Source organism: Solea solea, chromosome 17, assembly GCF_958295425.1.
Source record: "Solea solea chromosome 17, fSolSol10.1, whole genome shotgun sequence".
Taxonomy (NCBI): Eukaryota; Metazoa; Chordata; class Actinopteri; order Pleuronectiformes; family Soleidae; genus Solea; species Solea solea.
This window is the reverse complement of record NC_081150.1, coordinates 1825109-1850686: the sequence shown is the minus strand read 5'-3', so window position 1 is coordinate 1850686 and position 25578 is coordinate 1825109. Positions and strand designations below refer to the sequence as shown.

At 38.7% G+C, this 25578-nt stretch overlaps 1 protein-coding gene across 2 annotated transcripts; it reads right to left on the bottom strand.

Annotated features, from left to right (window-relative positions):
• Positions 1-1326: 1326 nt before the first annotated feature.
• On the bottom strand, positions 1327-25047 carry map3k7 (mitogen-activated protein kinase kinase kinase 7). 2 transcript variants are annotated; one of them, XM_058613291.1, is made up of 18 exons: positions 24827-25047; positions 24175-24294; positions 23951-24061; positions 22085-22150; positions 21939-21984; positions 20173-20311; positions 18397-18525; positions 17052-17176; positions 16553-16683; positions 15268-15349; positions 14330-14463; positions 14041-14188; positions 13354-13434; positions 10817-10884; positions 7322-7421; positions 5327-5388; positions 4903-5018; positions 1327-3600 (listed from the first exon to the last, which is right to left on the bottom strand). In XM_058613291.1, the coding sequence occupies exons 2-18, from the start codon at positions 24265-24267 to the stop codon at positions 3420-3422; spliced, it is 1812 nt and encodes a 603-aa protein (XP_058469274.1). In that variant the 5' UTR covers positions 24268-24294; positions 24827-25047; the 3' UTR covers positions 1327-3419. The 2 variants fall into 2 exon arrangements, with proteins under 2 accessions (XP_058469274.1, XP_058469275.1); XM_058613292.1 differs by lacking the exon at positions 13354-13434.
• Positions 25048-25578: the final 531 nt, after the last annotated feature.

Here is a 25578-nt window from a genome sequence, read left to right as displayed (position 1 = left end):
AGTGCATCATTTAAATTTAGGCAGATAAGCGATTCATTCAAAGTAATAAATAATTCATAAAAATTCAAAACAGCGTCGACTTCTTATATCTTTTTTTTCTTAGATTTCAGTTGATGTTTCATCACCTCTTGTGTCTACAGGGCTTCTATGTAGGCTCCGCCCCCCCCCACCACACCTGGTGTTAATTAAACTTCATCAAGCCTTTGTACAAAGGTGAGAGCAGCGAGGTCGTCAGCTGTAAAACAGCTGCACACATTTAAAGATGCCAAAGATACATTTCCATACACATGGACACTCAAACAATGTTGTCTTAATCCATAAATATCTACAGACAACAAAAGTGCATCATCATATTTGTAAAACTGAGGCCAGCAATTGTGAAATGACCCGTTTTACTATACTATATTTAATTGTATACTTTGTATTTATTATTTATATATATTAACACAAGCTCTAATAAAACAGAATAAAAACCTTGTTCTCAACATTAAATAAAGCTAAAATAAGAAGCCATTTCATATCTTAATTAATGTTTTTAACAGTGAATCTAATTGTCAAACTGAGTGAATAAATAACCTCACCTTGGGAGCAACGACACCCCTTCAACACCAACGTATCTCCATGGAGAAGGCCTGTGGATTATAGTGTCATTTTAAATGAAAAGACAAATGCAAATGTAGCGTGAGTGTGTGACAGGTCACAGGAGGAAAAGCACAGGTGTAAGTAATGACATGAACACCACACACGTTCCATTTAGCTTCCTTACTTTTGGAGCACACGCTGCTCCTCTGTCACACTATCCTGGTTTACATCAGTGAACAGAGCCACTGTTAATGGCTCTCAAAATGGAGAAAAAAGGCCTTTAGAGCCATACATACTGTATGTAAGTGGCAGTATATCCACCACACACTAGTGATCGTCTGCCAGACCCTTTTACCTGTTGAAACACCTGTACTGTTAGGTCTCAGCGGGCTTTAATTCTTAAAATACAAACCTCGTCAATGAAAACAAGTGATTTTGAAGCAGAAATATCCCCTCAGCTACAAGGTATAGAAGCCACAAGTCACTTTTTAGCAACTGAAAATCTCTTTGCAGGTAAAAATGATATAGGTTTTATATTCTTAAAAAAAAAAAAAAAAGGTGACCGAGCAAAGGGAGCTTTTTAAATTTGAGGAGAAATGGGGGCATTTTGAAGAGCCCTAGGAGTAAATTAAAACATGTTTTAACGTGGTCTTTGTAACATTTGATTGACATGAATGAATGTGTGCAGATCACACAATTTGCAACATTTACATGTAGTAATAATAACAGACTATAAAAATGATATAGTGATATATAGTGCAATAGTTATAATTGCAAAACCCATTATTTCTTTATTTAAAAAAAAAAACAAAAAAACCTCTGTGTATAACTTTGATTACAGCATTTTCCACAGTACCAACCAAAGACATACCATCATTATCATGTGGTTTTTGCACATTATGACGATTTAATCTGGAGAAAAGCAGCTGAACACATCATATAAAAGCCCAGCGACACATCTTTTACAGGCTAAATGCACTGCAGTGGACCTGAATCCGCTCCTATCAGCGTTTTTTAACACTAATTAACTTCAATATCATGTTTATTTTACATGCTTTTATAGTGATATGTGAGTGTTCTCTGGAGGAGAGAATAATGAGGGGAAAGTTCATCAGAGAGTTGATGATGTGGGGGATACAGCAGGTCTGGAATAACGTCAGCTCTGACTGTTTCACATATATTCAATCTGTCATATATGGCACCATTTCCGTGGATTCAAAGTGCACAGCGACCTCTGACCTCTTAAAACCGGCGATGTCGCTGTTCCAATTTTTACAGGAGCTTTTCCTGCCAACATGGCGGTGTAAACAGACCGAGTCACATGACACCCAGAGCTCTATACGTAGTACATGCATCATTAAAAAAAACAACATTCACACATGAAAACCTAAATCTTTTCACTATTCAGTTTATTTCATAATGCCTCGCCCACTGTCGCATATACTGCACCTCATTTCCCGATGACTTAAAAAAGCGTGCACGTGATGAGGAAAATGCTGATTCTTTCCTCCTGCACAGTTTTGAACTGTTCAGTCGTCCAAACTTTTAAAAACACAATATTGTCTAATTGATAAAAAGGAGAAATAAAATTTGTACGCGGCCAAACGAGAAAAGGCGACTGTGCAAAACAAATACTGTTGACACAACATTACATGTATGATATCAAATCCTTCTTTTGTCACTGGTTTGCATGTGAAGCTGGTGGCAAACGTTTACATTGTCATCTTACAGACATACATTCCTGTTGCATTCAATGTCCGCCTGTGTTTTTTTTGTTTGTTTTTTTTCCTTCAGCTTTCATTATATGTTACAATAAAACAAGCACTTAAAATGCAGGCAACTCCTAAGGCAACATGTGAACTAAAATCAAAACTAGATTCCGTACAGAGAGAAGCGTAGGCCCTGTCTCTTCTCACGTGTGGGGGGGGGAGGGGAGCCCCCTGACCAGATAAAATATGTCCTATCGCAGCTACCGTACAAAGTGAACTACTGAATAGAAAAGACAAAAACATTGACACGCAAAAAAAACAAAAAAAAAAACAATACTGGAGTCAAAATCACATGGTATTCCACAGATCTCTGTATTCACGTCCTTTCTTTTTTGTTTACTGAAACGTTGCGTTCAGGTTCATACGGACGTCAGACGACTCCTCTGACATCAAGTGCATCTCCTCTCTGATCAGAGGAGGTGAAGCTGTAGATGGGCTCATGCTCGTGATTAGAACAGGGAGGAGGGTTATAGATAAATAGGTTCATGTAAAGGAAGGGGAGTGAGTATGTGTGTGAGTGAGTGTGTGTGTGTGTTTTTGCATATCACACTTTTTTCTTGCTGAAGAGCCGCTTTTTGTCGTGGTTTTCACATTCTAGAGGACGGTGTGGCTGCGCTGACCAGGAGGGGGCAGCACTCACAGGCCCTGAGAGAAAACACGGAGAAAAAAAACCCACCACACAACCAAAAAAACCTGCACTTGTCGCTCCGCCGTCTGTCGCACACACACACACTGGTGGGGCCAAACGCTTACAGGTGGGTCCTGAAGCAGGAGTGAGGGGGGGAGGAGGAGGAGGAGGAGGAGGACGGGGGTGCAGTGATTGTTTTGGTCTGTGGTCACAGAGTTCACACTGACAGTTGTGCAAATGTATGTACAGGAGAACGTCAACATGCAGGACACAGTAGAATGCAGGTCTCTGGAAAAAAGTGTGTGTATGTGTGAGTGAGGATGGTGTGTAGTGTTATAGTGCAGGGGTGAGCAGGTAGAGGGGGAGGAGGGGGAGGAGGGGGAGGAGGGAGGAGTTGGGGTTTGGGACAGTAGTGGCTCATGTCATGTCTGTGGGCGTCATCACGACGTGCCCTGCCTCTTCTGTTGCTGGACCCTGATCAGCTCCAGCTGTTTTTTGCATTTCTGGTAGTACGTGGACAGACTCTTGTTCTCCTCCAGCAGCTTTTTGTGCTCCTGCACCAGACGGGATGTGTTCTGCTGGTCCTTCTCATCTTGGTCCAGTTCAGCAATCAGCTCCTTCCTGCACACACACACACACACACACACACACACACACACACACACACACACACACACAGTTTAACCCATTCATTTGTGTGTTCGTTTATACAAGGATTATGAAACGACTATCAACGCATCACAATGTTTCTTTGAAAATGTGGTGTAATCACACACTTTAATGCTGTAATTTGATGACTCAAATCATCGATTTTCTTCTATTGGTGATTTAAAAGTGTGGGATAAATGTACTTTTATTAGTCTGCCTCTAATAGTGTTGTTAAATACAGAATTTATCCAGTCTAGCATTAATCCTGTGCATCCTACTTGTATTTCCTTTTCTTTTTCAATGTTAGGGTAAATTCTGAATTCTTCCCTGCCTGTTTTTAAGACTCACCCCTTTTCATTAGCCTTTGACACTGTTTAAGTTGTTGATGTTATTTCCATTTAATTTTATCTTTTTTTATTGTGGTTTTCTCACGTTTTTATGTCTTGTAATTTATTTTATTTGTTTTAGATAGATTAGATTAAGTCGGACTGGAAAGGATTCAAATCATTATTATTATTATTATTTTAAATTTCTTCTTTGAAAGTATATTTGATATACATACGTTTAATAAACAGATGGATAACGTGTAAAAAATAAGTGATAATAAGTATAAACTGATTCTGCTTCTGTTTAAAACCAGGGGTTACTATTTATGACGGGACAGTGAACGCAACACATGGTGGATATCATCTGTTTTCCTCCACAACAACTCAAAACAAACTATGATGGTTGGATCATGTGAACAATTATCAGTGATTACAGTTCAACAAGAGTTACAAAGAACTGATATTACTGCTGCAGGGTGTGTGACTTCTGTGCATGTGGGTTTGTTTTCATGGGGTTAGCAGTTGCTTCCTCCTGGATGTAACAATAACTTTTTCAGTCACTTGCCATAACCATAAATAAAGACTACAACCACCGGCGTGACAGCCAGTTACTCTAACTGTTAGCTCTGGGTCAGGCTTGGACAAAAAAAAAATACAGGACAAGTGTTGTGCTCGGTTAGGTTCGGACAGAAAAATGTGGCCTGAGCCGCACTGTAATGAATATGCGGTAAACACTGTAACTGCAGGTTTACCGAGTCTTGTGACACATGCATAAAAGGACTTTTTTTTTCCCCCGTCAGTGGCAAAGCACATAATTACATTTCTTGTACTCCACACATAAAGCAAACAGTTTGTGTACACACACACACACACACACACACACACACATGCTCAAAGACTGACAGAAATAATAAAAAAAAGAAAGCAGCTTTTGTGCAGCTGTTCTTACTTTCTCTGGATCAACAGGGCGATCTCTGTTTGCACCTTCAGATATTCTTGGGCCATCTTGCAGTGCTGCTCAAACACAGCCATGGACTCTTTGGAGTTGGGACAGGGGGCGAGGGGCTGCACACACACACACACACACACAAACAATGCTGTTAAATGAGTTGCCATACATCACTGCAGACTGTGTTGTTATCTGCAGCACATAAAGTCCGAGCGGACAATGACACTGATGATTAACACTGTACTTGTATTCACATCAGCATAATCTTTTCAGCGTCAACCCCCTCATCATTCAGCAGTTATTTACAGTGAATCTCTTGGAGGTAAAGAGGTCGCGTGTGACACCATGATGATTAAGATGACACTATTTAAATGCATACATAAACGAGCTGCTTTGTTTACTGGAGGCTGACGAGATGATGTACCTGCAGCTGGTGATCCAGGGTCAGATATGCCATGGGAATGGAATTGTCTGAGCCGTTAGTGTCTGAGAAAAGAGGAGAGAGAGTGAGAGAGAGAGGGAGAGGGTGAGTTTTCTATGACAGCACAGGAACAGTGTTGGTTGAGCGTCACAGGTGTGAGACTTGTCATTCATCAACACTACATGTCCACAATGCAGATTTACATCACCTGACACAGTGACATCAACCTGTTATAACAGCTTTGTTTAAAGGGTGACTATCATGAGTGATCCATAGTTATAGTGTTATATTTTTATTTTGATAACAATACACGGAAGTCAGAGGTGACAGTAAACAAAATGTATGTCGGTTTTACTGCTCTCACATCGTATCTGTTTAGTAGAGTTCATTAAGAGCTCCTGGGTTACTTTAGTTCATTTTGGCTGATGTGAAAGTTGACAACAGTGAAACAAACAGTGTCAAATAATGAAACTAATTATTATACATTTATTCTTACATACATGTGGTTATTGGTTTGTCAGTCTAATAATTAGTCTCATGCAAAATTTTACAACTAATGGCAGCAAATGGCCAAGTGGAAGGGAAATTGGCTTGTAACCTGAGTGTTGCCTTTATTTGTTCAAATCTCAGAACAAGCAAAGGCCTGGGGTGTCCCTGAGCAAGGCACACAACCACTATAACCACACCTGTGCCTGGCTTGTATGTGTGTGTGTGTGTGTGTGTGTTTACTACTGTAGATTAAAACTAATCCCTATTTTATAGTCAAATCATCCAATTTTTCTTTTCAACAATTCCACTAATATTGAGCTGCAAATAGAGGCAAGACACTGTCAACTAATTTACAGTAAAGACTAATACGGACTGCTGCTGCTACCACTGCATAATTAACAAGAATTGACACCAAGCTCTCTGTGTGAACCTGTGGCAGCAGTGCAGCAATAACACAACTTAGGCTTTGATACTATTACAGATGTCATATGTAAAAAGTTTTTCTTTCTTTTTTTCTTGTATTTCTTTTTTAAAGGTGTGTAAAATCTAGCAAAATGTAGAATCCTTCACCTCAACCTTCCCTTCCAAAGTGTGTGGGAGAACCTATGTAGCCTTCAGGTCCCATAAAAACTCAGAAGATGTTTAGTTTGTCCACTGTGGGCGACTAACATGATGGTCAAAATGTCCGCCTCTACAGCGCTCACTCGGCTCCCGATATAAATATAAAAGGCTCAATCTGGGGTAATGAAAAACAACAACCTATAACCCCAGGTGACTGTAAAGTTAAAATTAAATATTATAATTTTAGCTTCAAGTTCTGCCAAATGAACATAATTTAAGTTGCATCATTTCAGTGTGGACACAAATCTATTGAAGATATTTTATTCTTTCTCCGAGTCTGTGCTCTCTTTTCGCTTTGATCTAAGTCTCAAGAAGAGAACAATTTGTGCTGTAAAATCACTGGTTACAAAGTCAAACTTCAGCACTTGTATTAAATGAGGGCTATCTCAAAAGCTCACTCTCTTGTTTCTGACCCTCAGCATCCTCTACATCCCAAAACGAGCACTAAAAGATTCAGACCGTCCTTTATACCCTAAGATAATGGCCTTTTAAAGATGTAATAATATTCTTATTGTAATTTATTACAACAGCAATCATCAATGTCAGTTTATGTCTGTTGTATCTATAGCTGTGAAGGAAATTTCCCTTCAGGGACATCTAAATTTGATCTTACATTATATTAAAACAGATAATATGGATTGAGTTTATAGATGTAAAGCTTTAATACAGTGATGCTTTATGTGTGAATAGAGAGCAGGGCTGGGTAAAATACCAACATATTATGTTCCTTTAGACATAAGAGATGGCAAAACACAGCTGGAATGTTTTAGTTTCTACAGCTGTGTGTGTGTACTCATCAATTTCAATTATACTTTCAATTATAATAGTACATGCAATTTCTTCCCATGCACTATAGCGTGCGCAATTCTGTTAATGTGTCATGAGCACCTGTGGGGTCCTCGGGGGAGAAGTAACCTCTGCTGCTCGTCTTATCAGGTGGCATCATCCTCACACTAGGACTGGAGGAACGGCTGCTGTTCCTGCTCCCCTGCAACATCAACAACACCACACACACACAAGCACACTCTGTCAGTCATCTCAGAAGCTGACCACAGCTTTAAAGCTTTAAAAAAAAAAAAACAGCTGATCATGCACATTTGAGATATTGAGTTAAAAACCCAAAATTGTTGAAACCATGAACAATCTAAAATTCCAGAGAAACAATATGCACACAGCATGACATACAAATCCAAATGACACTAAGATTAATCTAGGATACCAACATGTAGAGGTAATGTGATATTTGCCATTTATTTTAATACTCTGCATTTACTAATCAGCCACTCGTTATAAATGACACATTTTTGTTCTCAGAAGTGTTGCTAAGTGACCCAAATTTTATTTTTGCATCCAGAATATAATTTTATTTTAGTTTTTTAAAGACCTGTTTCATGTATTTAATATTTTTTTTATTTAAAATACTGTATATAACTGTACTGCAGTGTAGACAAAATATGCAGATTGGAGTTACAGACCATTAGTCTTGTTCAACAGCTGGTTAGAAGTTTAGCAATTTTATATTATTTGCTATCATTGAACAGTCATTTTTTTATCAGATGGAGAAAAAAGAAAATTACCTAAATGTATAGGCTAAAATAACATGCATCAATTATTGGCCATCAGATGCCATTTGACCTCTACCTATTGTACAACACACAAATCAGCGTCTCTGTAGATCTCATTACTGGAATCAGAATGGTAACATAAACTACAGGAAAGAAAAAATATCCATGATCAATGGCGTTGTCACTTCCATGGGAATCAGTGCATGCATGTGTGTGGAGAGGAAAGCACTGAGCGGTTCCTCCAACTGATGTCTTCATTTCCCTGCCTCTGACATATCAATCACACGCTTCCCTGAGGATTCCTTTCTCTAGACAGAGAACGCATCCAACATCAAACGTCCAACACTTTCAAAAGACAGCATTCATCAAACGTCGGAAAAGCTTCACAGGAGTCGAGGAACACAACAGTGAGCAACGCTGCTGCTGCTGCCGCTGCTGCGTTCTATCTTCCTCCTCCATGTGACACGCACAGATCTCTTGTATTCTCACTGAGAGACATATTAAATATAAACCAGTGTGGTGTTGATTAATTCATACAGAGAGGTGTGTGTCAGTGCAGACTGAAGTATGACCTCACTTATCCTTTAAAGGGCGGATCTGGGTTTAATATATTGTATCACCAAACTGTCAAGGTGGTCACTGATTTGACCTAAATCTATTGTTATTATAAATAATTGATAACACATAAACAAGTTTAAAATATGTAAGGCTTCCTCCTATAGGGCCTCCTGAGTGGGCGTGTACATGTTCACTGACAGCTGAAACCACGAAATACCTCTGCTGGTAACTGCAGCTTTGTGAGCTAAGAACAGACAGCACTCTAATCTGTAATGAGTGTAATGGGATTGAAGACTAAAACCTAATTTATACTCCATCACTTGCCAGTTGTGATAACTGTCATTTTGTAAGAGTCGCTCAGTCGACCAACATTTTCTATTTGTGTGTCAGTGAGAGGGTACAGTCGTCTCCATGGTAACCACACACCTACTGGACCCTTTTTACGCAGATTTCATTTGTATTGTGCATTTGTATCTAGATTGGTGTTACTTTTAACTTTGCTTGGATCATGGATGCATTTGATGAAGCTGCTGCGTTAGCTGAAGAGAAGAGAATTTTAACATCTACTGAAATGACAACAGGAGCGCAAGAAAAGGCGGCGGTCAGTGCGTCAACGAGATGGCAACATGGAGAATACACCCACCTGCTACAGCATTATGACCATTAACTGCCTTTAATTCTATGGCTGTGCCTGTTCTGAAAACTTTCTGTCTCAGTAATGTGATATTGCATCTTTATGACTTGAGTAAGTCAAATATTGATGGATCTGCAACAATAGTAAAACCAGTTACTAGTCTCAATGTTGTGGCTGATCGGTATATAACAGTATAAAACATCATTTCGGTCTCTCAACACAATTTAAATGTGTTGTGCAAGAGTATAAATCAGGAACTTAACTGCAATATTCAGAATTTCAATTCACCAATATTGACATTTGCAGGCATTTATTTAAATGCACCATACGTATTTGTTGCCTCTGGCTCTCTGAATCAAAACAATAACAAAATACCTAATTTCACTACATCAGGAAGCAACATGGGATGATGGGAATTGTTTTCTTGTTGTCTCTCCTGGTTCTCTTGTGCATTTGCACTTTCCAGGGAGAGCTACTTCGGCAACAGAAAATGGCAACGAGTAGTAATGATCTATTAGTGACAAATACTGAGAAAACTCAGGACAACACACTGGCTTACTCTGTCATACTGTCATACCAAACATTTACTTACTCACACTGACAATGTCTGCCACAGAAGTTACAGCAGAGACGGGTAAAATTCATCAAATGGTAACAAGAAGTAAGCACTCCATTAGTTTGAATAGATTTATCTAAGTGTTGGAAACATTGTAGCTATAGTACGAACACTACTCAACACAACAGACAACATTTGTGTCATTGTTTTCAGATATTTTAATGCAGAAATGTTACATATTATCTGGGTATTTACTAAACTGGGTAACAGAGGTGCTGCACCCTCTTGCTTTCATCGTGCATCCGCATAAGACTTTACGCTACTTTACCCGGCATGGTCAGTCTTGTTTTCCCATAAAAACACCAAATTGATGCCAGTACATAATATACCCGTTTGCTAAAAAATACACACATTTGTGTTAAAAAGACCATCAGGTGGCTTAAACAGCTTTGAATTTTCAAGTAAATTCCACTGTCCCAGTGTTGTTTATCTAACCGCATCACCGGCCATTTAGCTATTGCAAAATATTGCGCAATGCCTATCCTCAAGAGATTTTATACCATTCAGATAATGTGACTTAGAGTGAGACTTGCAGCGTTAGAAAAATCTAGAAAACCCCCCTGATTATTACCAAATCAGTATGTTGGTTCTTGTCCGCTTTGGGCATGAACAAAAGCAGCTCACAGCAGCTCAAACAAGCAGCTCCCAGGGTAGAAGAAGGAGGCAGGTCGAGTCTTTTACTGGATATGGGGCAGATGATGCAATTTTGGCGGGAGAGTGTCACGGTTATGAGTAGAAAGAGAATGCCCACTCCAACAGGTGTTTAACACAAGTCACAGCTAATCCACATTTTGCCAGTGTCACTGTCAGTTAATAATAAACTAGTGACTGTAACCACTTAATCAAACACATTTTAAATGAAATGATATGCCTGCACACGCAGAGCAGTAAGAGCTATAATAAACGTTTAAAAAATGAGATGAGACAATTAATGTCCTTGTACCAGCAGATGCTCTTCTCATCAGAAAAACTGTGCCGTTGTACATTTCTAGTGCCTGCCTGTGTCTTACCTGACTGGACTCTGAGCTGATGCCTGGCAGATCCTGCACGGAGCGACGTCTCTGTGGCTCACATGTGGCTGTGGACAGGATGGACAGGACAGCAGAGAGAATGGGATCAAGAGATGGTTTTGCGGTTAGTAGCAGTGGGTGGGAAATCAATTCTGGTGTTTGCTTGTGGGTAAAAGAGGATCCAGACTGACAGCTGCACTGATTTAACCATTTACATTCTGGCCTGTCGACGTGATGTGCCGTGGCATGACTGGAACGCGACCAAGGTGCTCGGAGCACCCAGCTGCACGCCAAACATACACATCAATCACTGACGTGAAACTTTATATACAGAGATAGCTGAGCCTGCTAAGGCGATGGTTTTGCACTGGCTGGCTGGTTTGGGTTACAGGCGAGTGGTGAGGCGAGGACAAGGTCCCTTGGACTTCCACGTCATCACTCGCTCATCTGCTGAGCGTGAAACCAACATTCCTAAGCTCTCACCAGTAGTCAAAAACACACTACCTGAAATAAAATAAACTTTGCTCTGCAGTTTTTGTAGTCTCACACACAAAGATGACAACTTACATCAGCTTTTATATCAATGAAAAGGCTCAGTTAATGAATGTCGGTCACTGTGTTCCGATAAATACCAAATTTCCTATTTTTATAAGGTCATATAACTGTGTAGAAATGTGAATTGTTTTTTAGTTCAAATCAAACTCTTCACTTTGATTAGTTTTTAAGTGAATGGCTAAGCCATTTTGAGTTTGTTGGTGCAGGATTTCAGTCTACATGACTGTTCATCTGAAGACCAAAAACAATTATTATTTTCCCCCCCTTGTATTTAACTGATCGCTGCACACTTACTCACACAACTGAAACAGATATATGGGCTTATCTGGTCTCGGCTGACTAAATGCTCCGTCTACGACACAAACACTTCTTGCATCTCGACTGTCTAGACCTGCTATTACTGCTGTCATATATTGAGTGCAATGCTCAGTCAGCAAGCAATACTTCTTCCCCATTAATCCAAACTGAATCTCTGCATTAACATTTTAATATGTGAAGGTTTAACCAACTTATTCTGCTACTAAATGTGGGGCCAATTATTCTACAGCCATTGCTTAGCAGGTGTGTAATGATACATGTATTCATCTACAGTTATCAAGCACAATACTGTTTGGTATGGATTTTTCCTAAGATACCACATTGCCTGTGGACTAGACTTTTTTTAGTTGTTGAAAATTATTTAAATATTACAGTACACATATCACAGTATATGAAAACTATTGAATTGAATGTGACAGACTTAAATAAAAAGAGAAAACACAATTGACATCCACTATCCATCATTCTTATATCATAAATGTGTGTCACTGTTGTTACAGCTGAATTATTTAAATGTTTTACTGAAAATACTATCAAATGTGGTTTGTATTGACTCGCCAACACCGCTAAATTAATAAATCTAAAATGATATGTTAGTATATAGAACTGGATTGGACTTCAGCAGGCATAAGAATTTTCTGGTAACATTTAATTATTTCAAAAGAAAAACACGTCTTTGAGTTTCTTTTCATTGTCGTGTTATATGATGACTTGATATCACAGATACCTACCCAGCTGTACTGTATACCCCTGATCCTGATCAAAGGCCACCAGAGATTTGAGTGCAGGGGAAAAGAAGGCCCAGTGTCCAGGTGTGCACATGCAATTATTAAGGTGCCCTACTTTTAATAACATGCACCAGCTGACTCCTTTAGCCACTGGATTAAATTAGCCTCTCATTCACTGTGTCTGACGCAGCTCCAAAATAGAGGCCTTTTCTGTCATTCAGAGCTGTCCCCAGTCCTTTCATCCATATCTCTGCTTGTAATAATAGCTCTGACCTTCAATCTTACACAGATTAATCAAAATGACTTTTTCAAAGTTAATGGATGTAAAGAGAGCAGGGGGGGTGGTGGTGGTGGTGGGGAGGTGCCATGCTTTCTCACTGTCCTCTATGCATGAAAAGACAAGGACGAGCTCAAATGGAGAGAGGCGGTGCGCTGTGTTTCACTCGTGCTGCCCATGATCTGCTGCAGCCAAGCCAGAGAGATGACAGGGCCATGAGTTAGGATGCTTGTCTCATGTGTCACACACCTGATGTGATGAAATGTGGATTGACTGGATCCGGCTTTTTTTTTTGCTTTTAATGTCACTATTGATGGAAAGCCACAGAGGCTGATTAAATAGTTAGGACTACAAATATATCTTATTAAAGGTGGTAACAGATGAGAAAGCTCCAATTTGAACTCACGCTCTGTCTCTGCCAACTAAAATCACAAAACAGGAAAGACATAAAAGGCAACTCTGATGTGTGTAACTCCAAGACCTGCATGATTCTGTGCTTAATTTCTCATAAATTTGACCATATTGACACACAAATGTAGTATGGATAAGAATTCTGGAAGGGTTTCAACATGGAGTGACACACAGGAGCACAGCAACCCACAGGCTGAGCCAAGACAGCTGCACCCAGTCATCAGGAAGCCCAATGGTCCAAGTGGTACCTGTTATGACGATCTTGGGGACATCCAGAATGGTGCCGAAAGATGCGGTTTTACGGTGGCCTCGTTTAAACTGTGGGGGTGCTGCGGAAAAACATACACACACACACATACAGCTGCGTACACAACAAGCATGCAGACTGAGACAGGCTGGGGGAGGCCCACGGCTGGACTGGAAATGTAGGTCACACACATGCAGAGCATACAGGATATGTGCAAGGGCAGCATGCACCCTGTCCATTCCAGACACAGGAGCAGCCTGACAGCCACTGTACGACATTTCTCATCACAGACATCATTACGGTTAAATAAACACAGACATGAACTCTGTGCTGTGCTCAAACTAATTTAAATCGAGACTAAACAAGGGGACTCCTGAGGTTTCGCTTCACTCGCTTTCTCTCGGAGTCTTTGAACGAGGGGAGATGATTGACAAGCTCAAGTCTGACAAGCTGAAATGTACTTGTATGAGAAATCAATGACACTTGGCAGAGAATCTGACTTGACAGTTGGGGCAGAAGCTTCACATCGGCTCAGAAAGGCTTCATTCCAAGAAGACTGGCCTCATCAGTGACACCGCAAACCTTTCTTATAGAACTCTGCTTATTAAATATAAACTTGCACACTTATAAGTTTTCTTGCTTCCTTCATGTTGAGGTTTGGACTATGTGCAGTAATGTGTGGCATTACCTGTAGGTGCAAAGGGCATCTTAGGCTCCAGCTCTGACAGGTCAGCGCTCATTCTTTTGCTGTCGGATGATGCCAGGCACTGAGTCCGAGCAGGCAGACTCTCAACGCTGCCCCCTCTGGACAGAGGCAGAGTCCGCAGTGGGTCTCCCTAAAAGAACAAGGGACAATTTGTCATTGCAGTTTCACTGCAGAAACTTATTTTGCATCAAGTTTTCCAACCCTGACATTGCATGTGTGATTAGAGACTAATTGAATTGGTTCTTATAAAAAATGTAAAGGATGGATATACCTTTGGCTTGAAATGAGGTGCAAACTGAGGAGTAATCTTGATTGTGTCGTTGCTGCTCCCTTGAGAATCACTGTGCTCCATGTTTGCATCACTTCTGTTGCTTGTGCTGGTGCCGGTGTAGTCCACGTATGAACCTGTTTCCCCCGGCAAACAGGACAGGAGACACGTTTCACACTTAATCAAATGTGGGGCCTAAGGTACCAGAGCTGTAGAGTACTGTGACTAAAATGTTACTGTTGACACTACTTTCACCCCCTGGCATTTCCCTTCCCTTATGCCCCTCTTACCTTTCATTCTGTCACCTATCTCTATCGCAGTTTTTTATTAGTTAACTCATTTTAAGACAATACTCTTGTTTGTTAAGTACAAAAACTGCCTTGTAACATTAACAACCATTCACTCACAGTGTCAAATAATGCACAAAAGAGGCAACAGGTGTTAACCAAGACGCTTCAGAGTTCGGTTTGTGTTGCGTCTGTCTGTCTGATGCTTGGTGCATCCTCTCCTTCACTGATTCAGGAGCTTTGGTGCCATAATGGGATGTTTAAAACTAACTTCAGAGCAGAAAAATACCAGTTTGACCTAGTTCCTTGGTTTGGGTATCTATGGACTCTCTGAAAGCTATTACTGCTTTAGAGAAATTTGACAAGCATTGCTCTCGCTTGTGCGTCAGAAGAGCAAATATGCATTTGTGGACACAGAGGACACTGCGTGTGTAAAGTAAAAAAGTTAATTGCTCAACTCACAAAGTCAACTCCTCTTAACAACTCTATCAACTTGCTGGCTTTCAAGGGACAACATTAATAAGCACCAATCAAAGAACTGTCCCTGGAGTACTGTCCACAGTGTTGGGCCCAGTAAGATCAGGTAAACAATGAATTTTAATCAGTTACATTTCCTACATCGGCACCACGGACATTTTAAGACAACACTTGTACCTGTACTAGTTGCCGAGTTGCTCTGCCCATCATCTGAATACTGGTAAGGATATTGCAGTGGCTCATTAAAATCTGGGAAATACTGAAAAAAAAAAGTCAGAAGAGAAGCATAAGTTATTGAGCTTATAAGCTCATGGTGTACAAAAACAGAGTGGTCCTTCAATTTGGAATAAAATGGAAGATAATGTGAAATAGTTGTCAGAATAAGGTAAATTTAACACCATTTTTCATCCACTTGGTTAGTGCTGGTATGAAAACTGTCAATCCCCATAAAGCTCTCATCTAAACCTACAATCCAAAAATATACCTCTCTCCCAGTTTGTGGCTGTTTGTCTCAATAAGAGGTCAAGTTTTGTATGAGAATAGACTACAGGCATTTGCCTCAACTTCCATGGAACATTTACACCAATTGTGCCATTTTTCTGTTGCTCAATCAGCAGACTGACGTGAGTGGAGCCGGTCTAGCTCCACCCTGACTGTACCGTACCTTGGTACCCCAAGGGAAGGGTGCCAAAGAATGGAAATGAACCGTTCCACTTGGTGGAAACACGACTTTTATGACTCTGGTTTATAGCATATTATAGCATAACAACCTTTAATTTTATTATTCTATTCTTACAAATTAGAGCATTTATTGATGAAAGGGAAAACTAAACATAGATTTATTAAAAGAGACAAGAGAGAGAAATATTTTTTGGGGAAAAGGACAGATAGCTTGTCCTTTTGACGGCATTTAACTTTGCCTGCAGTGTTCCAATAGAATGTTAATTAAACAACTTCGCAGCACTGTAGGCTGCCACTGTGACGCACGTGACTAACAATGACTGAAATGTATTCATTATTCTGTTCTTTTGCAAATATGGTCATGTACTGTAACATGTAGAGAAGGTAATGACTGATTTCTCTTTGGATTACTGAAAGATTACAGTGAAATGGAAAACAACAGAGCCAAACATGCAGCCACATATGAGCTGAAGTTAACTCTATTAACCATACTCACCTTTTGTCAGCAGAATTTAGTCACGACAGCTTTCTTCACTGCACAGAGCCATGCTGTATATAATACATATCACAGTTCAACATTTCTGCGATGCTGCTCAAGCTAGGGATAAATGAGTGAGAGAGAGCGAGATGCTGTGCTCAAAGTACTTTCTGTAGAATGTATGTAGCTTTAAATTCTAACCTTTTCCACCTCAAACCTTAGGTGTTTTTTGGCGGGTCAGGGTTATCAATTCACTCACTCGAGCGTAATAGAAACCTTATAAAGAAAGTGGAGACACATTACCCTCATTAGATGACTCATCATCTTTACTATCTCCTCCATGGACGGCCGCTGTGATGGGTCTTTGGACCAACAGCGAGTCATCAGACTCTCAATGGGCTTTGGCAGATTTTTGATTAAAGGAGGTCTTGTCCCTGAATGTAAAATGGAAATAAATTAACAAATTGCACACACACACACAGAGGACAAGGGAACAAATAGCATTTGGCATCACAGAAGGGAAGCACTGCTACAATTAGTAATGACTCGGGCAGGAAGATTCAGGGGGTGAAAATTAACAAACCTGTCTCCAGGTATTAATAACGTCACACTCCTTCATCGATCTCTCTATTAGAATAAACTGCAGGGAGCAGTGCCGGGCCTTTTCTGCCAGGCTCTTTATTTTCACTGTCTCCCTGCAGATCTGGGTGGGTTTGGCAGCCTCAGGACTCACAGTGACTGGACAGCTGGACATGATGGCCTTTGCATCCCAACCACCACCCAAAACAAGTTGGTGACTCACCATTGTGCACAGCCCACATGATGCGAAAAGCCGGTCCTCCGATTTCGTCAAAGGGCTTCCTGCGAGTGATCACCTCCCAAAGAATGATCCCCCAGCTGAACACATCACACTTCTCGCTGTAATTGCTGCCTGCAAGTACAAGAGGAACCCACAGCAACACTTAAACCCCATCTAAACAGAGAAAACAGTTTAACATCACTGCTTAAGTTAATTCTCTGTGGCACATTAAGAATGAGAGGGAGGATTTATCTCAGCTCAGCTTTCAGAGGGAACCAGGAGGAAAATAAAGAAGCATTTTTTTTTTTAAACCAAGGAACAACTCCTTTGTTGCTTAATTACTGGCACCATTATTGAAGCGATAAAGTGCACATCACACACCTATTTTAAGTTTCTGTGTGGAAGCATTAAGATAGCAATTCACACTGATGCAAATGAGTTGTTTTAGAGTTCAAACAGAGGGCAAAAGTGAGCCTCTGTTTGCACGGGAGCCTCCAAAAACAAGATAATCGCCCGGGATTAATTAATCATTCCTCTTGACCTCGTCTCTAAGAACATGTCTCATCATGTAGAAATGCGCTCTGGCTCAATGAGAAAAAAAAACTAAACTACTCTGCTGTGTCCCAAGGGAAATAAGGCTACCAGCATTACTCCATTTATCTTCCAACTATTCTCAGAAGACTATACCTTCATCAGTAAAGCAGGAGAGTAAGGCCCTTGATGATGAATCGAGAAATAATACTTCCATGCTGGGACAGTAAGGTGAAAGGTGACAAAGGCACAGACAGGCGCAAACAGATTATTGGCTTGTGTTAATTCTGAGTTTTTTTAGAATTCAGATCACCAGTCATAAAGACGAGAAAACATAAATATTTTAGAATCTTTCAAATTATTAATATATATTTGGCAAATAAACTAAATTCACCTTTTATGCCCAAATTTAAGCAGGTGGAAGACAGAAATTAATCAAGCATAACATTCAACCACTTAAACTAATGTTTCTGTTTAGGAATGTAACTATAATTTGACATCTTAATCAACAAAACAATAATGTAATAATTTTTGTAAAACATTACATTTGAAAATTCATGGATAAAAATAATAATTCTATTTTAGCATTAAAAATATAATTTCGGTTAAAGAGCTTCTGCATACTGGTGTAATAACCATTACAGAAACATAAAAACTGATAATCACTGTTAATTTAAGTCAGCTGTGGCATTAACCTTACATTGGGTGGTCTAATTTTAAAGCACTGTATACACACATGTTTCAGCAAGAAAAAGGAAAAAAAATAAACAAATGCCAGGGAGGTAATTCAAATAAATACTTGGAATGTTTCTCATACTTGCCTTCAAACACCTCCGGAGCCATCCATGCTGCACTTCCTTTGTTGTTGGTCATGTGGGTCTGGATGTCGCAAGCTGTTCCAAAGTCACATATCTTCAGTACGGTGCCGCCTGCCACTAGAAGCAGACTGAAACAGACAAAGCAAGGGATAAACACAACATAGGATGCTTACAACACAACACAAAAGCACTGTAATTGTATCAGATACAGATATCCCAATCTTTTTAGAAAACAACAAATGTGTCTAGCTGTCTAAAATAATCAGTTATTCATCGATTCCTTAACTAATCAACTATTTTGATATTTAGATTTTTATAGTGAAAACAAGTACTTAGATTTTTCAGTTTTCATATAACAAAGAAATCACACAAAAATGTTTAATTTTGATTGTGGGCACTAGATAACATCATCATTTTGTGAGGTTTTGGAAACACTGATCATTATTTTTTTAACATTTTCAAGCATTTTCTGGCCCTAGCAACATCGATTAATCGAGAAAAAAATAATTGCAGCCCGAATAGTGTCCAACATATATCAAACTATGAAAAGAGGCAAAGTTGATTACTCCTTTAATCAACTTGACAATCTAAAAACTCAACATTTTGGAACGACTGAGCTAATGAATCTAAATTTTAAGTTAATAATAGGAAAAGGAAGTGCAAGTACATACTCAGTAGTAACTGGGTAGAATCATTAACTTGAGTTTCTACTTAAATAAATTCACATAACATAACCCAGTGGATATTGTTATTCACTCTAAAACAGCTGGCTGTTTCCAAATAATCTGAGATTTGGATATCCCTTGGGTATCCCACAGTGAAACTTTGTTAATGAGGCCTAAATGATAACTGACTGATATTTAAAAAAAAAGGTAATTGGGGATTGAGATTGTGGAGTCTGTGTGGTTAATCAAAACAGTAGTAATAGCAACACACACACACACCACAGTTGTGGCAAATAGTATTAGCATCTGCCATCAGAGGTCCAATCACACACAAATGGGCTGCTTTAAGTTCATCTGTTCAAAACTGACATTAATATTGATCCTGAAGCCACCTCCCTAGTTCTTAACAGTAAAAAAGTAATTTCTGTTTATGAAGACAAAACTTAGTTTCAGGGATACACAAAAAAAGCAACACATGAAAAACTTGGCAATGGACAGACAGGTTCATATTGTAATGTTCCATGCTGTTGTCACCAGCTTGTCTGTGCAGTAGTTTTGATGTTGTCCCTGTGTGTCAAATTAAGTGTGATGCAAGAGACAATTTGATGTCCAATTCGAGCGGGCAGAACTGTCAAACTAAAGACATCAGTAGAAATCTGATTTCAATCACATTTCAAACCACATCTGAATTAGATAAATCTAATTAAATGTGAAGTATTTTGCTGTCAATGGTTTTTAAACAAAACAAACAAAAAAAACAAATCAGGATAAAACGTGGATATGTTGTCGGTGTTTGTGCAGTGCTTTGCTGGATGATCTGTGAGAGAAGCCAAGCCACATTAACTTGTCTCCGAGTTGTTTTAAGGCTTCAGCCTTGTGCATCAAGTACTTTCATGGATGTTCTGATCACATCGTTTATGAACATTTAATATAGAGAAATAAAAGCTCAATAAAAGAAGATGTACATTAACACATCACAGCGTGTGAAACATATGGCTAAATTTAAGATAAGTTTGACCAACAACATAAAATCAATCAAGTGAAGAGGAATAAAGCACTTTGTTGGCACAGTGAACCCTCAGACAGAGTGTAAGACGAGGAGGAGCATACTTGGGTGGCTTGAGGTCCCTGTGAATGAGAGCCTTTGGTTTCATGCCATGGAGATAGGCCACGCCTTGGGAACACTGTAAACACCAGCTCATGGCATGGGAGGCAGTGTAATAGGGGAGGGGTTCAGCGCCGTGCAGCACTGTGGACAAGAAGGCACAGTTACAACCACCACTGCACACAACCAGAAGAACAGAGAAGAAAGGAAGCCCTTTCTAGGGACATACAGACACAGAAACTCTTGCATATAACACACAGGGACGGCTACAGTCAGAATATTGCTTCTTTAGTTGGTGCCGAGACCGGGAAGGACAGACATTTGTACAGCAGAGACTTCCTTATAACACGTCATTCTGAATCTCTCAGCAATACACAATATTCATAGCTGAGAAGCCGCTAATTGTATGTATAAACAATAACAGCCACAGAAAATGATCAATCCATTTTTCTCACCACTTGTTTTAGTAGTAACATAATTTCAGTCGCTTATGATCAAACGGTCTTCACAAAAATAAATGATATGAGTAGATGGGGCAACAACATCACTACATGGTATGTATGGCATGTGAAAGATAAAACAGTCTGTTAACTATGGTTGTTTATAACAAAGAGTTACATTCTCAGGTCCCACAGTTGATTTAGGAAATGCAGTCAGTAATGGGCTGGGCAATATCAGAACAAATCACAATATACTTTTTTTACATCATTCAGTATACATCATGATATAAATCAAATCAATATTTCTGTAAGGGTGGGCGATCTGGTTTATAAATAATCTGTCATTATTGTTAGGCTATGTCCCGATATACAAGATATATTGGGATACAAAGCTGCAGCAAATTGTTTTTCTCTGGGCTCATGAAAATAATAATAAAAGTAATAAAATTTCTACTGTTTATCATCTGTACAATATGCTTAAAATACAGTTATTACCTTTTCGTTTCAGATAATACCAGGTTTATTCTTTGGTTTTGATTGTTAAATGAAGGACATTTACGTGAGTTACAAACAATGGAATTTTCAATTAGGCTTAAAATTAAAGAACTTGACTTTTTTAATATAATTTTGTCCATTTCAAATATTTTATAATGAATGTATCATACTGAATTTTTTTGTGCATTTCACCAATTGATGAACATGATATACTGCATTATGATAAATATCAATGCAACAGCCTTGGAAAAGTCATCACAGATACCTTATCACAAAATGACAATATCCAAAATGTAATGTCATGATATAGATATATTTCCCGTTATAACACACAGTGAAACAAATTTTTCTTTAATAAAAAAAAATATTGCCATCCTGTAAGTTGAGAAGATGCAGAGGTGACTCACTTTCTATGACTAACTGCATTTTATTTTCGCTGACTGACACAACACAGGAGCAGTGCAGCAGTTTTTAAACTTTCTTGAAGGAAAAGTGGTGACGGCACAAACCCAGGAATGCAATTAATTTCTGTTGTCACCTGCAATACCCTCAGCTCGAGTGTCAAAACATTACAGCTTTACTGCATATTATTTTTGCATTATAATTTCTGAGGTCCATTTTGATTTGTAATACAGGAAGAAAACCAAGCTGTACAGACTGTCACTGTGCAAAATGTTTTGATAAAATGAACTGGACCAGTGACTAAACATGCACACAGTGGGAGGGTCGAGTGAACATGGCTGCTTGTCATGTCTATGCAGGACTGTGTTCATTTCAAAACAAGCACTGAGGAACAAAAGACATCAATAACTGTTTTCTAGCACATGGAGACTCACCATTGTACAATGACCCGCCTTCAGCATATTCCATCACTAGGCAGACCTGAGTGTGAAAGAAAATGAAGTGAAAGTTAATTGGACAAAAACAATACAACCACATCATAATGAGAACATAACATATAATAATGTTCCAGTGAATTTACCGGACTTTTGCAGGAACCATACAACTTCACAATGTTGGGGTGATTCACGCGTGAAAGCTGTCGAAGCTGAAGAAAGAAAGACGACAATGTTAAAGAGAAAACCATCTGATTGCATCTCAACAAACAAAAAAGAGAAGAAAACATTTATCACGTCTCACGTCTATCACTTCTTTATAAGCAGAACATAAACACTTCACATAACATCTGATTAATAAACAGTATATCATTTTATTGCTAATTTGTTGGAATCTCGTTTTTGGATTACATGAGAATGTATTTGTCTTTTGTTAAAATGCTTAAGGTAGGGCAATATATTGATATTCTATCTATAGCCTGACATGAGACAAGATATGGTCTTAGTGGTGACTTTTCCTAGTTTTAAAGGCTGTTGCATTGATAATCGTCATATTTATTCTATTGAATAAATTTGTAAAATACACTAAATATTATAAATTAATTAATTCATATATAGAAAAAAAAATTATATATATAGATAAAAATGCATGGGATCACCAAATTTTATTTAAAACATTTTTTAATTATTATTTATTTCATATTATTAATTTAATTATTTCACGTATTAACACTTTTAAAGCCTAATATTACGTGGACATATTTATAGGCAATGTCATTGTTTCAAACACACATAAATATCCTTCATTTAACATTAAAAAAACAACAAAATAAACTGTTATTGTCTGAAACGAAAGGTAATACCTATATCTTATGTATGTTATACAGATCATAAACAGCAGATATTTTAATTGAGAGCATTTACAGTGTATTGCCACTCTCCTTTGAGAAGCGCAAACATCTCAAAAGAAACCTTTTCACGTGGGCAGCTTTATGTCCCAATATATCTCATATATCAGGATATAGCATAAAAATTGAGATATAATGAATATGCCATATTGTCCAGCCTCACCTTTAAGCTTGACAGAAATATTGATTTGATTTGTATGGAGAAAAAAAAAATAATAAAAAAAAAATATATATATATACATATATATATATACACACACACATACATATATATATATACAAATATGTATATAATTCTTGCCTAGTCCTACTGTCATCTTTCTATTCCATAGGGGGCAGTAGGGGGTGCCCCAAGTGTTTTCAAAGTTGTCACCCACAAACTCCCTGTAGTCTTCTTTTTCTCAACCCATTTTCAATTGAGCATGACACAAGATTTGCTCCAGTGACCAGCTTCAGCTCTCACTGTTAATCATGACACTATTAATCAGTGTAATAACCACCAGTCACAGCTCAGCTCCAGTCTTACACTTGAATCCAACCTGCAGATCACCTAACCTGTCCCCTCACTCAGAGGCCAAACAGGAGCGAGCACTACCAGAGGATTGTTCAGTGACAGATGAGCTAACTTTTTGTTTATTAATTATGAGGGACTGAAAATGGTGGCTGGGACATAACTGTTTGGTTGGTGGTTTCTTAATTTACTATTACCAATGTTTCAAAATAATCCCAGTGATTCGTACAGCATGCCATCTTTACTGTTTCACTGACATTCAGGCAAATTACAGACTGAAGAGCTCAGCCATAAATTATACATTTATATATGTTTTGCAAATGTCATTGACACTAGCAGAAAGAGATGGGATTAGAGACTAAACTGTGTTTATTTCTGAGGTTGTACTGTGTATTGTACTGCATTATAATGAGATATTCCTGTCATTTTCATGTACAAATACAGGACATCAGCTAAACCATAAGACAGCAAACAGTACAACCTTTAAACTGAACAAACTGAACAAAATACTTCACAAGGAGCATACAATAATGTGGAGTTTGGTGTGTGGTAGCAGCAAGAAAAATACTATTAAGGAAAAATAAAGACAGTACCTCCACACTAAAGGCTTTCCTCTCTGATTCACTCTCGATGGTCTTGATTGCAACATCTTTGCCTTTCCATTTGGCTTTGCATACAACCCCAAAAGCTCCTCTTCCCACCACCTGGGAAAAATGACATAACACCAAGACAGGTATTCATAGGTAAATAAGCTTCTACACCGAAGCCTCTCAAAGTTGGACAGCTTGGACAGACCACAGGAATACACACAACCTACCTCCTCAACTTCAATATTCTCATAATTGATTTCTTCAAATGGGTATCCAGGAGGCGTTTCAATCATATCGGCGGGTGGTAAGGTTATTGACATTACCAGCTCACGTCAGCTAGTAACTCACTGAAAAGAACGTAAAAACACAGGTAATGCACTGACGTGTAATCCATTACTTTCTCTACAAATATGCACATACTTGGGAGACACTTCTCTTAATGACAGGACTGTGTGACTAACTTGTTACGCTGGGACATTAATTTGACAACATAATAAATATGTAAGCCGCTTTAAAAATAGCAACACGTTTAGTTTACACACAATGTCCCGACCTGTCAAACGAGGCAGAGCGACATAATGTTAGCTTTCTGTCAAGTAGTATGATGCAGTCAACCAGCTGGCTAACTGCGTAGCTTAACTATCAGAGCTAACTGTATCTCCGCTGGATAGAATCTCAGTTGGGTGTAATAAGCTTTCAGCATACGTCACGTTAAGTCACAGTCCTACAACAGCACAGTTTTATAATGTCGTAATACAGTTACGAGAGTAAAAAGAAGATATCTAAGGCCTAGTCTGTATTAGCTAGTCAGCTAGTGTTAGCTGACTGGTCTGGTTGCTAACGCTAGCTACGGGACTTGTTAGCTTTTAAAAATCCAACCATTCGCAGTTGACTTGACACCAGTGCCGGTTCTCTCGACATGGGGATATTTTCCGACTATTCATGAATGGAAACCCGAGGAATAGCGTCCATTACTAAAAACATTCTTTCTCTGTCCACTTGATAGCAAAACATAACTTTTTTAATAACTCGTCTAGCTGGCTTGCTAGGAGTGTATTTTTATTCCTCACAGCAGCAGCTCCATCAGGAAGTGTGTGCTCACTGCAATTCTGTCCCCAGCACACGAAACTGGTGGAGCTCTCATTCCAACCTTCTTTTTTTTCTGTTGTTGTTTTTAAGGTGTTATAACATTGACTTAACTAGAAGTCAGTTTTCTACAGTTTCCAAATTGTCTAATATTTTAAACAACTTTAAATCATTGATTTGACAGTAAAAATATTAGTTTGATACCTACTTTTTCAACACTTACTTGCTGACCAGAAGTACTTCTAATGTTGAAATATAATATATATAAATATATAAATAATATATAAATAAATATATATATATATATACAAATATATATATATATATATATATGTGTGTGTGTGTGTTGTTTTGTGTGGTATTTGGTGAAATTTCTCCATTTTTGTTAATTATCATTTTTATTTATATTTTCTATAGAGGCCAATAAAGATTTGTTGCATGTCCTCATGGGTCTATTCACATAGAATGAGCTTCTAAACTTCAATTCTGACATGACTTTGGGTCAAGTACATCTTGTTGTCTTCTTCCTGGTGCAGCCCAGAAGA

Bases quoted from the DNA above. Each gene is read 5' to 3' on its own strand.
- map3k7 (XM_058613291.1), bottom strand. From the start codon at position 24,267: ATGTCAATAACCTTACCACCCGCCGATATGATTGAAACGCCTCCTGGA. The intron at 18,526-20,172 runs GTATGCTCCTCC...TGTCTGTTTCAG, and splicing joins AGGGACCTCAAGCCACCCAA to TCTGCTTCTAGTGGCAGGCG. The intron at 5,389-7,321 runs GTGCTCATGACA...CTCTTTTCTCAG, and splicing joins CTCCCCCGAGGACCCCACAG to ACACTAACGGCTCAGACAAT.